At 37.8% G+C, this 11,897-nt stretch overlaps 1 protein-coding gene across 1 annotated transcript in view; it reads left to right on the top strand.

Annotated features, from left to right (window-relative positions):
- Positions 1–4,887: 4,887 nt before the first annotated feature.
- KIAA2012 (KIAA2012 ortholog) overlaps positions 4,888–11,897 on the top strand; it is a 149,245-nt gene continuing 142,235 nt past the window's right edge. Inside the window, 2 exon segments of the mRNA XM_074191630.1 lie at positions 4,888–5,289; positions 6,088–6,357. Of these exon segments, the coding sequence (XP_074047731.1) occupies positions 5,167–5,289; positions 6,088–6,357 (393 nt within the window). The 5' untranslated portion in view covers positions 4,888–5,166.

The raw sequence follows: 11,897 nt of genomic DNA, 5'->3' as shown, positions 1-11,897 counted from the left end.
TCAGTATCCTGCTGCCATCATGTTAAGAATTATTTTACTTCAGGAGTTTTACTATTCATTTTGTTTGGCTTCTATATATTTAGTCTTTCAGCTCTGTTCATTAGTTTAGTCTGTGAGTAGAGTCTACACTAGTTGGGGAATTCAAGTTGAAACCACATCTCTCTTTTCCAGATTGAATCCAAGTATAGCATGGGGATCTATACCTCTGTTATACCTGGGGAAAGGTTAATGGGATATAGGAGGAATATTTCTGAGGGGAAAAAGATAAGAAACCAACAGTGGTCTGTCCCTGCACAGTGCACAGAAGGGAATCTATCTAACTTTTGGATAGACTTAATTCTGATGCTGACCTTACCTTGATGCAGCTTGCTGTAAAGGAAAGAGTACCGACTTTGAAGGCAGAGGACCTGGGTTCAAATACTCTTTAACACCTTGGATAAATCACAGAGTCCCTCTGAACTTTAGTTTCTTGAAAAAATAAAGGGGTCAATTATAAAGCATCGGTCATCAAACTGTTTGGTATTGGCTAAGAAATAGAGTGGTGGACCAGTGGAATAGACTAGGTGCAATAGCAGGAAACGATTATAGTAATCTGCTGTTTGATAAACCCAAAGAGTCCATCTATTGGGATAAAAACTCTCTCTTTGATAAAAACTTCTGGGAAAATTGGAAGTTAGTATAGAAGAAACTTAGATTAGACCAACACCTCACACCCTTTACCAAGATAAGACCCAAATGGTTACAGAATTGAGACATAAAAAAACTAAGACCCAAATGGTTACAGAATTGAGACATAAAAAAACAACACTATAAGCAAATTAGAAGATCAAGGACTAGTTTACCTATCAGATCTATGGAAAGGGGAGCAGTTTATGAATGAGGAAGAGATGGAGAACAACACCAAAAACAAACTAGATGATTTCGATTACATTAAATTAAAAAGCTTTTGCACAGACAAAACCATTGTAACCAAGATCAAAAGAAATGCAGTAAATTGGGAAACAATCTTTACAACTAATGATTGTGACAAAGGATTCATTTCTAAAATATAGAGAACTGTGTCATATTTTTTAAAAAAAAGCCATTCCCCAATTGACAAATGGTCAAAGGATATGAAAAGGCAATTTACAGATGAGGAGATCAAAGCAATCCATAGCCATATGAAAAATTGCTCTAAATCATTATTAAAGAAATGCAAATTAAAGCTTCTCTGAGGTACCACCTCACACCTCTCAGACTGGCCAATATGACCAGAAAGGATAATGATCATTGTTGGAAGAGTTGTGGGAAATCTGGGACACTATTACACTGTTGGTGGAGCTGTGAACTCATCCAGCCTTTCTAGAGAGAAATCTGGAACTATGCCTAAAGGGCAACAACAATGAGCATACCCTTTGATCCAGCAATACCACTACTGGGTCTATACCCTAAAGAGATGATGGAAAAAAAAAGGTCAAAAACATCACTTGTACAAAAATATTCATAGCAGCCCTGCTTGTGGTGGCAAAGAATTGGAAATCAAGTAAATGTCCTTCAATTGGGGAATGGCTTAGCAAACTGTGGTATATGTATGTTATGGAACACTATTGTTCTATTAGAAACCAAGAGGGACAGGAATTCAGGGAAACCTGGGGGGATTTGCACAAATTGATGCTGAGTGAGATGAGCAGAACCAGAAAAACACTGTATACCCTAACAGCAACATGGGGGTGATGTTCAACCTTGAAGGACTTGCTCGCTCCATCAGTGCAACAATCAGGGACAATTTTGGGTTGCTGCAATGGAGAATACCATCTATATCCAGAGAAAGAACTGTGGAGTTTGAACAAATTTCAAGGACTATTCCCTTTAATTTAGGGGGAAAAAAGTTATCTTATTGTCTGATCTTATCTTGTATACTTTTTGTTTCTTCCTTAAGGATATGATTTCTCTCTCATCATACTCAATTTGGAAGAAAAGAAAGAAAAAAGAAAGAAAGAAAAAGAATAAAAATGGGTCAGACCATGACATGGATCACAATAGCCATAGCACTTTTCAGTGAGATAGTGTCACTTAATTTTGAATTAAGTAGAGTGAGATTTTGTGGTATAATGGATAGAACACTGTACCCTTGAGATACAGCGACCCTGGTCTCCTTGATATTCCTCGAATACAAGTTTCTCTTCCAACTATATAATTTCAGAGGTTGTTTCCCCCTTCCTGGAATTCTCTTCCTCTTTATTTCTGCCTCCTGGTTTCCCCTATCTTCAGTTCTTACTAAAATCCCACCTTCAAAAAGTGCCTTTCCCAGACCCCTATAATTCTAGTCCCTTCCTTCTGATGATCATCTTCAATTTATACTGCATATATCTTATTTGTACACAGTTGTTTACTATATTGTCTGCTCCATTGCACTATGAGTTCTTCGAGAGCAAGGACTGTGTGGTTTTTTTACTTTCTTCATTGCCCAATACTTAACACTATGACTGGAAACTTTTTTTGTTGAACTACTGACTACTGAGTCCTTTGGATTTGGATTCAAATACTCCCTCAGTCAGATACTTACCATCTATGTGACTTCAGACAAGTCATCCTCCCTGAGGCTCAGTTTCCTCATCTATACCATGAGTAAGTTGAGCCCAAGGATACCTTCGGTCCCTTCCACCTCTTAATCTATGATCTTTGATCACTTATCTTGTTTTTTCATAGACTTAAGACTTGTTTGAGTCTAAATATTGCCTTTTCAGCTTTCCATCTTCTTTCCTTTTCTTTATTTTTTTCTCTTCTTGTAACACATGGGGTCCTCTAGGATGACTACAGAAGGTTCAAGGTATTCTAGGGGAATTCAACCAGTCAAGAATCCACAGTTTACCAACCCCCACCAATATGTTTACTTTTCCTTTTTAATAGCCAGTGGTCAAAACTAATTCAATAACAAATCATTTAATAAAAACAGTAAAATAATTTTTTTTAAAGTATCAATAGACCATCTTCCTCCCATAACAAATGAACCTGGGGCACTTTTCCACAAAAATATACACATCCTCAGTGGGAAGAATGAACACTTATAGGGATCATGTATGAAATATGACCCTATAGAGCACACACAAATGGACTAGGGCAAAGAACACAAATGACCAAAGATAAATGTGGAGAATCACCTCATGCCTCTAAAACCATAGGACCATCATTGCACTGAGCCTGGTGTCTCTGTTGGTCATTGATCTGATGTTCTCATAGTGGAAGCTAGGCTTATCATCTCTTTTGGTCATTACTCTTGTTATCAGCTTTTGAGTTTCATCTTTTAGGACCCCTGACCCACTATCTCTCTAGCTACCTAAGTTCCAGGTAGCTAAGCCTCATCAGGACAAATAGTTCTTTTAACATAATTAACTATAAACAGCAAAAATCAAGGCAGAATGTCTCCTCAGGTTAAGTTTTCCTGTATCTAAGACAATGATCATATTCCTGTGAATCAGATAACTATCTAATTTAGTGTTAGATATCCCCAGATTCTTCTTTGGTTTACCATACAAATAAGTTTAACAAGAACTAGACATTGTGAGCTAGAACAAAAGGAAAAATAAAAGAGCCAAGTTTATTGAAAGCAGCCAGGTGATACAGTAAATAAGTCATTTGGGCTTTGGAATCAGAAAAACTAGGTTCAAATCATGTCTCTTGTTATTCATTATCTTTGTGACGTTGAACAAGATACTTAATCCTGTATTTAGAACATCAGTAGGTTCTTGATAATATTTATCTGTCAGCAGCAAGATTTCTTTTTTCCTGGATCTTTTTTCCTTGTCCTTTGGCTTTTTCATTGCTTTTACATCTAATTCAATTCTCTTCTATAAAGCATAAAAATATGAAATATAAGAGCATAGAAAAGGGAGTGGGGGGGATCCTCTAGAGCTCACTTTTCATTTTCCAGATAAAGAAAATGAAGCCCAGGAAAGTTAATTTTTGCTAATGTTTCCTAATAACTCGGCACTAAGAACTACACTAGTTCTGTCTACTCAGGAAGCTAGATGGGCCTCTACTGAGGCCTCATTTGTTTTGTCTGCTACCTACTGTTGTTTGTATAAAGCCCATCAAGACTGCCTTCTGTGAAAAGCTCCGTTTAAAATGAGCTTGAAAATAAACAGGACTGTTGCCTGTTGTACATCTTTGTAAAAGTCTGCAGGGGGGCATGCCTATAAGAAAGATGGGGAAAGACCACTTATGGATGAGAGGTATGGGTGGGTTCAAGTCCAGGGATCACACTTCACCCAAGTGACTTTTGTCTTTTCTTTTTTTCTCTTTCCAAAGAATTGAAGCAAACCAAGCAGCATCAATCACAAGTCCGTTAACAACCTTGCCCCTAAAAGAAAGACCTTAAGTTTGTAGGGATCTGAACATGTTTGCAAAGGAATTTAACAAACCTATATAGTTCCCCCTACCCTCACCATGCATGCCACACACACACACACACACACACACACAAAACATCCCATCCTATGAAACAGCAACAAATGAAAATGACACCATGAGTCCAGACTCTGGATACCAGAGTCCAACCTAGAGAGACATGAAAGGGGAGGGGTTTGAACTAGGTGACCCGTGTAAAATTGTTATGAGTCAGTTAATCGTTAGTTGAGAGCAGCACACTCACATGCTGGGATTTGGGTGGGTCTGTAAATGTAAGATGAGCTCCATAAGAAGAGAAGGATCACCCCTGTTAGGGTTTGAAATTGGAGCCCGGCCCATTCAGCGTCCTTGCTCTCCCTTGAGGGAGCTCTCGGTTACTATTTTGCTTTCCCAGGCTGATTTAAGGGACTTAATTTCCCTTTGCTGCCATGGCAACCAGGAAACAACCTCTGAGCACAAAGAGAAGGATGGTGGTGTTTCAAGAATCTCTGGATGCCCGGAATCCGTAGCAAAGCAACCAGGACAGAACATCAACAAGTCCTCCTAGGAGGCAGGAGAGGAAGAGAATCTGTTGGGAGGGATGAAAGGTTTGGGACTGGTTCTTTTTTCTGACAAAGACCCACACTGTATAAATTGTGGAGCAGGTTGTCATTAAGAAGCTGCCATAGGAGAGGAAAAATGCATCTAATAAAAGGCCCAGTATGTTAAGTTCTGGGGCTCACCGCTGACCAAACGAAACCTTAAGGTTTAAGCTGTTTTTAGCCTTCCAGAGCAAGATAAATGGCTTCTAAAAAGAAAAGGCCGGCAATGAAACACATTCACTCTCTCTCCCTCCTGAGCCGTGGAAATGGGCAGGTGGTCCAGAGCAAACAGAAGAGGTTGGAGATCTATTTGGAACCAGAGGTCAGTCCTGCAGCTGATAGCCTAGTACATTTGGGGAGAGGGGGGAGAACAGGCTGTCCTTTTGGTCTTCATGATTGCTGGTGTGGTGGTCTGACATGTTCCTGTGGATGTGGTTGTTCCTTGAGCTTTAGGAAAGGCTGTGAGGTTATTCACTTTGCCAGCTAGAATGAGAGTAGGAGGGTTCCCCCATCCATCCACCCCAACCTCCTCATCTGCTGCTGTCAAGTTAGTGTGGCTAGGCTAGAATAACCGGAAATTAAGGGAATTTGGTCCAAGACCAGAATTTCCACATAGGAAACTTACAAGGATGTTGATAGATTGAGTTTTCAGAACAGGGTATTCTACTTTGACTAGAGGGGAGTTTACCTGCACAACAATTTATGACATTCTCCTTAATATTCTGGGACTCTTGTCTCATAGCAAACATTTAATATAGGTAACATTTTACAAAAACCAATTAAAGATGGGAATGGGAAAGTGGCCAGATTCCTTGCTGGACTGGAATTTTGTTGAATCAGATGCCACTAGAAGATAAATGAGGCACTAGAGGGGTCTTGGAAAATCTTGTATCATAAAGAGATTTCAGTTGTGATGGTGTTCATTATATTGTTACAAATAAGGAGCAACTTTGATTATATAGATTACATTGACATGTCTGATGTTTGGTAGAGCTAACAGGAAAAAAAAATCAATGTCAGAAAAATGTTAAATATTATGTAAATTTATGCTCTTTGTGAGGTTGTCCAAGGTGGTTGTTTAAAGTGCCTGTGTCCTGGTGGTCTTTGCTTTTCTTTATAGGATTATTTGAACTGGATATGCCAAGACAAAGCTCTAATCGGCAGATCCCAAGATGGAGCACAAACTACGGGGGGATCCCTTCCTAAAACTTATAGTACCAGGAAGGGGATCTTAATTCTTTACTCAGAAGACTTTGCTGAGCCAACATGGAAACAAAAACAAAGAAAAAAAGATTCCTGTCCCTTTAGTTGCAGAAGGAAGAAATCCAGTTTTGCTCTACACACACTCCAAGACCTGATGGCTGCCATATTAGCATTTGAGAGTGAGGGGGTGAGTACAAACAGGCGTGCTGGAAAAAGAATTGGCAGTTCCCAGCTATCATCCTAGTTCTGATGGTAACTTCCTATGGACCCCAGGCAACTCATTTATTCATTTTGAGTATGATGGAAAGAAAACATTGAACATGAAGTCAAAAGACCTACACTTGAATAGAAGCTTTGTCACTTGTTGGCCAGATGACCTTGGACAAATCACTCTTTGAGTCTTAGTTTGCTATAAAACAGGGGTACTAACACTGGTACTTCCATGTTACAGTCGAAAGAGTAAATACTTGGTTCACATCGCACCTCTTAACACCTACTATCTTTGCCACCTTAGGCAAGTTGTTTAAACTCCTTAGGTCTCAATTTCCAAAATAAAAAAAATGAGGGAGTTGGACAAGATGGTTTCTGAGGTTCCTTCCAACTATGATAGAAGGAACCTTATCTCACTGGGTTGCTTTAAGGATCAAATAAGATATTGCAGGCATCACTCTTTGTAAACCTTAAGGCATGATTATTTATAAAATGCAGATGCTATTGACCCTCTTGGCAGATACTGCAGAGATGTCTTGAGAGTCAAATGGTTATAGGTCAAATCACTTCAAAAATAAAGCATGATGCTAACTATGTTCAATAATAGAATCTTAGAACTAGAAGGAAGTGGATTATCTAGACTATTCTGATGACTATATTTTTTTGCATATTAAATCCTTCCTTTTTATACTCCACACCTTCCCCTTTACCTGTTATACTCCCCATCTCATACGTTTCCCCTCCTCACAGTCAGGGTTAGACTCCTACCTTCTGTTTTGCTTCAAAGGTCAGAAATATGACCCATAAATGGAAGCTACAGGAAGGCAGCTTTTCAATCAGCCTAAGAAAGAATTAACAGAGTTGTCCAATGATGGAATAGACTACTTCATGGATTCTCTCCCCATCCCTGTAGGTATTCAAATGAAGGCTGGATGATCAGCTGTCAGAGATACTTGTGGGAGGTGTTTCTGAATTGGGTGCAGAACTAGATTAGGCAATTTCTAAAACTCTTTCCAGGTATTAACATTCTATGTGATTCAATATTTTCCCAGGGAGACTTATGAGAAGCCATTTGGCCTCTCAGACCTTAGAAAGGTAGGAACAGGTAAGCCATGACTCACTCTCAAAAATTCTGACAGATAGCTTCACATCCCATGAATTGATCTGACCTGCTTGTTAGAGATTACCCAACTTTGTCCTGATTCCCTTACCCAGATTATTTTTTTTGGACTCTGCAAAAGAGGCTTCTTGCTTCTTTTCTTTTTCTTTTCTACTTGCCTTGATCACTAAGATATCCTTAGGGTCTTAACTTTCCTAATATTTTTTTTTCTCTTTTGGAAGTAGTCATTCTTGGCTTCTTTGCTTCTTCTCTCTTTTACTTAGCCTTAATGTCTGAATGGGAATTGCCTTGGTCAAACAGTGACCTTGGAAAAACCTAGCTTTAAAAAGTCATGGTCTCCCACTGTATCCAGGGCCATCTCCTGATCCATATCTTGCCACTGGACCCAGAGGACCCCAGACAAGAAAATGAGACTGGTGGTTGCACAGCACCCCCTCATTTAAATTTAACTCATTTGCATGTCATGAAATCACCTCCCTGATGTCATAGTCTTTTCTAGAATGAAGAACAAACAAAAAGATTCCCTTCCCTGAAAGCTTTACCTCAACTATTCCAATCACAAGCTTAATCCATAACTGAGGATAATTGGCAGCAAAATGATGAGGGTAAAACAGGCACAAACTGTGCTATCTTGGATCAAAACACAATTTATAATTCTATTCTATTCAGTTTTGATAAACTACACAGTAACCATGCTGGTGAAATCCAACCCATTAAGAGATCCATAAGCATTATTTTACATAAAACATCTGTCATACACATTTATGCACAACAGTAAATCTATGATATTCCTACATAGGAATTTTGCTTGTATATATATAGAGAGAGAGAGCCTGAATATAAAGAGGCATGTGTATCCTCCAGATAAAGATATGAATACATGAAGGGAATATTTAAATTAATCTACAGGTAAAGACTTGAAACTTTTGACCAGAACTATAACTAGGGATGAGCAAATGGAGTTTTGAACCAGGGTCCTCAAATTTAAAGCGTGCCAATAGTACTTGCAGTCCAAAAGGTAGAAACAACAGAATTCAGCAAAGATAATTAGTTAAAATGGGGAAACTACCAGGTGGCCCTGCTCCCTTCCTAGCAGCCACACAGGTGAGCTTTCCCCTAGCTTGGCATTCCCCCTCCTTCTCACATTTTGTCCACCTCAGCAGACTTGCAGTATTCTGGAGTTTCCACCTCCTCTCCCAGCCAACTGAATTGAGGGTTTCATGCCACTTTACCTGAGGCACAAAAACTGCTGGTCATGGCTCTGCTTGTGATATTCTCCATCAATACAAATTCTAACATCTGAGGAATGTAAAGGTGTTTTTGGCTAAGAGAAGTGATATCAGGCATTCCATTTAAAAAATTGTTTCACCACGTTTGCTGCTTATAACGATTTTGTACTTCATTGGGAAGGTAGACACAAAGTAAATAATAACAACATTAAGGAATAGAAGAAATAAGAATAGTAGAGGGCTATGAAATGGGACCATTTGATTAGGGTGAGCCAAGAGAAAGGCAAGTGAGGTATGATACTAATGGAAACTGGAAAGCCCACAGATGATTTTAAAAAACTGATTGTCTCTCAAACAATGCTTGTGTGTTATTATTTCTTTGACCCCAAATTGAAGATCAGCAGTTAAAAGCATCTAAAATCAAAATAATGGGGCAGCAGGAAATGTCAGCTCAGTATATAGTGGGGCTAAGAGAAAAATCTATGAAGATAACTACTAATTAGGAAGACCTACATAACTTAGTCTCCACTCAAACCTGTGGGAAATGAGGTTGTTTCAAATAGGTGGCAATTAAAATTTTAAAACATCCTACATCATCTCAGGTTCTATATATGGATCTACTAAAATAGATGTGGCAATATGTCTGAGTTTGGTGGTTCAACGCACACCTACCTCTAGATTTTTTTATGATACAATTTCTTGATGAAGTAAGATGTCAAAGTTCTTGGGCTTTTAAGGAAATAACAGCAATGTCATTTTGTTGACTGTTTTTCCCAAACATAAGCGACCCTTTTCAAATGTTCCTAAAGGGAGCACCATTTTCTTGGACCTTAGCTTTACTATATTGTGGGTGGCTGATGGAACAGTAGATAGAGTAATGGGTCTAGAGTTAGGAAGTCATTTATTTTGTCTTTTTTTCCAGTTGTATCCTACTCTTTGACTCCTATTTTGGGTTTCCTTGGCAAAGATACTGGAGTGGTTTGCTATTTCCTTTACCAGCTCATTTTACAGATGAGAAAATTAATGTAAACAGGGTTAAGTGACTTGCCCAGGTCACATAGCTAGTAAGTATCTAAGGCTAGATTTGAACGGGAACCTTTCTGACTACTTAGAACTCTACCCACTGTGCCACCTGGTTTACCTCCTCTGATATCTGTGTCCCTGGACAAATTTCTTCATCTTAATTTGCCTTAGTTTCTTCAGTCATAAAATGGGAATAATAGCACCTACTTCTCAGGGTTTCAGTGAAGATCATATGAAATAATATTTGTAAAAAGCATTTTGTACTGTGTTTGGCTTATAGTTGGCACTCTTTGAAGGTTTATTCCCTTCCCTTATTCCATTCTGTAGTCCAGAACAAGAGCAACCTGAAAATTTAAATTAATCAGAATTTTTTCTCAGTACTGTCTTTTGATAACTCACAAAAGAAAGCACCTGAGGCACTATAGAATCCTAAATGTGCCTTATGAATCATCAAAGAGATTAAATTATGATCAGTACCTGATTTCAGTATCATGTATTTTATTGTATTGTAATACTTGGGAAACAAGCAATCCAGTGATATTGGTGTGCTACATAAATTCTGATTTCACTAAACCAGACTATCCATGTAATCCAAATACCCTATTTTTAACCATAACAGCAAAAAAAGTGATTTACTGCAAATTATTTAAGCTTCAATACTAATAATGTTGTCCCTTTTCTGTTCTGTCTCATTACTCTGACAGGACTTGCCCTGCTTTTCCTAATTTACATCATCACATCTACTGTGTGCTCTCTTCACCAAAGTCAGTTCTTAAAAATTTTGTTAACCTGTTTATTTTGGGAACAACAAGTTGAGAAAAGTAGCAGTTTGGGTAGTAGTACCAGAGTCTGAATCCTACTCAGGCAGTGTCTAGAGGATCCTGGGCAAGTCACTTAACTAACTCCAGTTCAGTTTTCTCATCAGTAAAGCAGAGATAATAATAGCAACTATCTCAAAGGAATGTTGTGAGGATAAGATGATTTATGTAAAGTATCTTGCAAGTCTTAAAGCATAATATGAATGTTAACAATTATTTTTATGTGATTTTTATTTTTTCCAATTACATGTAAAGATAGTTTTCAATTTTAATTTTTTTTAAGATTTTTGAGTTTCACATTTTTCTCCCTCCTTCCCTTTCCTTCCCTTCCCTCTCCCCTGGAAAGTAATCTGATAAAGGTTATACAAGTACAGCTATGTTAAACATATTTCCTTATTAGTCATAACAACAATCATTTTAAAAGAATTCCTTCTAGAACAATTCTGACAAGTTATCATTCAGCCTTTTCTTGAAGACCTCATCTACTACCTTTAGAAGCAGCTCATTCCATTTTTTAGCAGTTCTAAGTATTCATTGAAGCTTTCACCTTATAGGAAGTCAAATTTGCCTCTTTGCAATTTCTACCAATTATTTTCGAGTTCTGCCCTTATGGTCAAACAGAATAATTCTAAACCCATCAAATACCTGAACATAGTTATCCTATAATATCCCCTTCTTCCCCCCAAGGTTTCTCTTTTCCTGGCTAATCATCCTCATTTCCTTCAACTCATTCTCATATGCCATGATCTCAAATACCATCACTATCTTATTTACCCTCCTCTGGATGCTATGAAGTTTAACAATGTTCTTCTTTAAATGTGGTATTCAGACCTGAATATAATATCTAAATGTGGTCTAACCCAAGAAGAATACAGGAAGACTATCACTTCCTTATTTCTAAAAAACTATCCCTCTCAATACAACATAAGATCATAAAAGTTTTTGTTGGCTGCTATATCATAGTATTGACCATGTTGAGATTTTTCCCAAGATCTTTTGTCAGAACCACTTTAGGGCAATATTTCACCTATCTTCTACTTATAAAATTGATTTTTTGAATCTGAGTATAGGATTTTATATTTATCTTTATTAACTAACTTTCATCTTATTTGATTCAATTCAATGTTTCTAGTAGCCAGATTTTTTTTCAAATGCTGATTGGCATCCAATGGATTGGTTATCCTTCCTTTGTGACTTCTACAAATTCAGTAAGTGTGCTAGCTATACCTTTATCCAAATCATTGATAAAAAAAAATCTTAAATATCATAGGATCAAGCACAAATTTACAGGACATTCCATTGCAATCCTCCTTCCAGGTTAACATTG

Source organism: Macrotis lagotis, chromosome 6 (genome assembly GCF_037893015.1).
Source record: "Macrotis lagotis isolate mMagLag1 chromosome 6, bilby.v1.9.chrom.fasta, whole genome shotgun sequence".
Taxonomy (NCBI): domain Eukaryota; kingdom Metazoa; phylum Chordata; class Mammalia; order Peramelemorphia; family Peramelidae; genus Macrotis; species Macrotis lagotis.
This window is presented reverse-complemented; position numbering and strand designations above follow the sequence as displayed.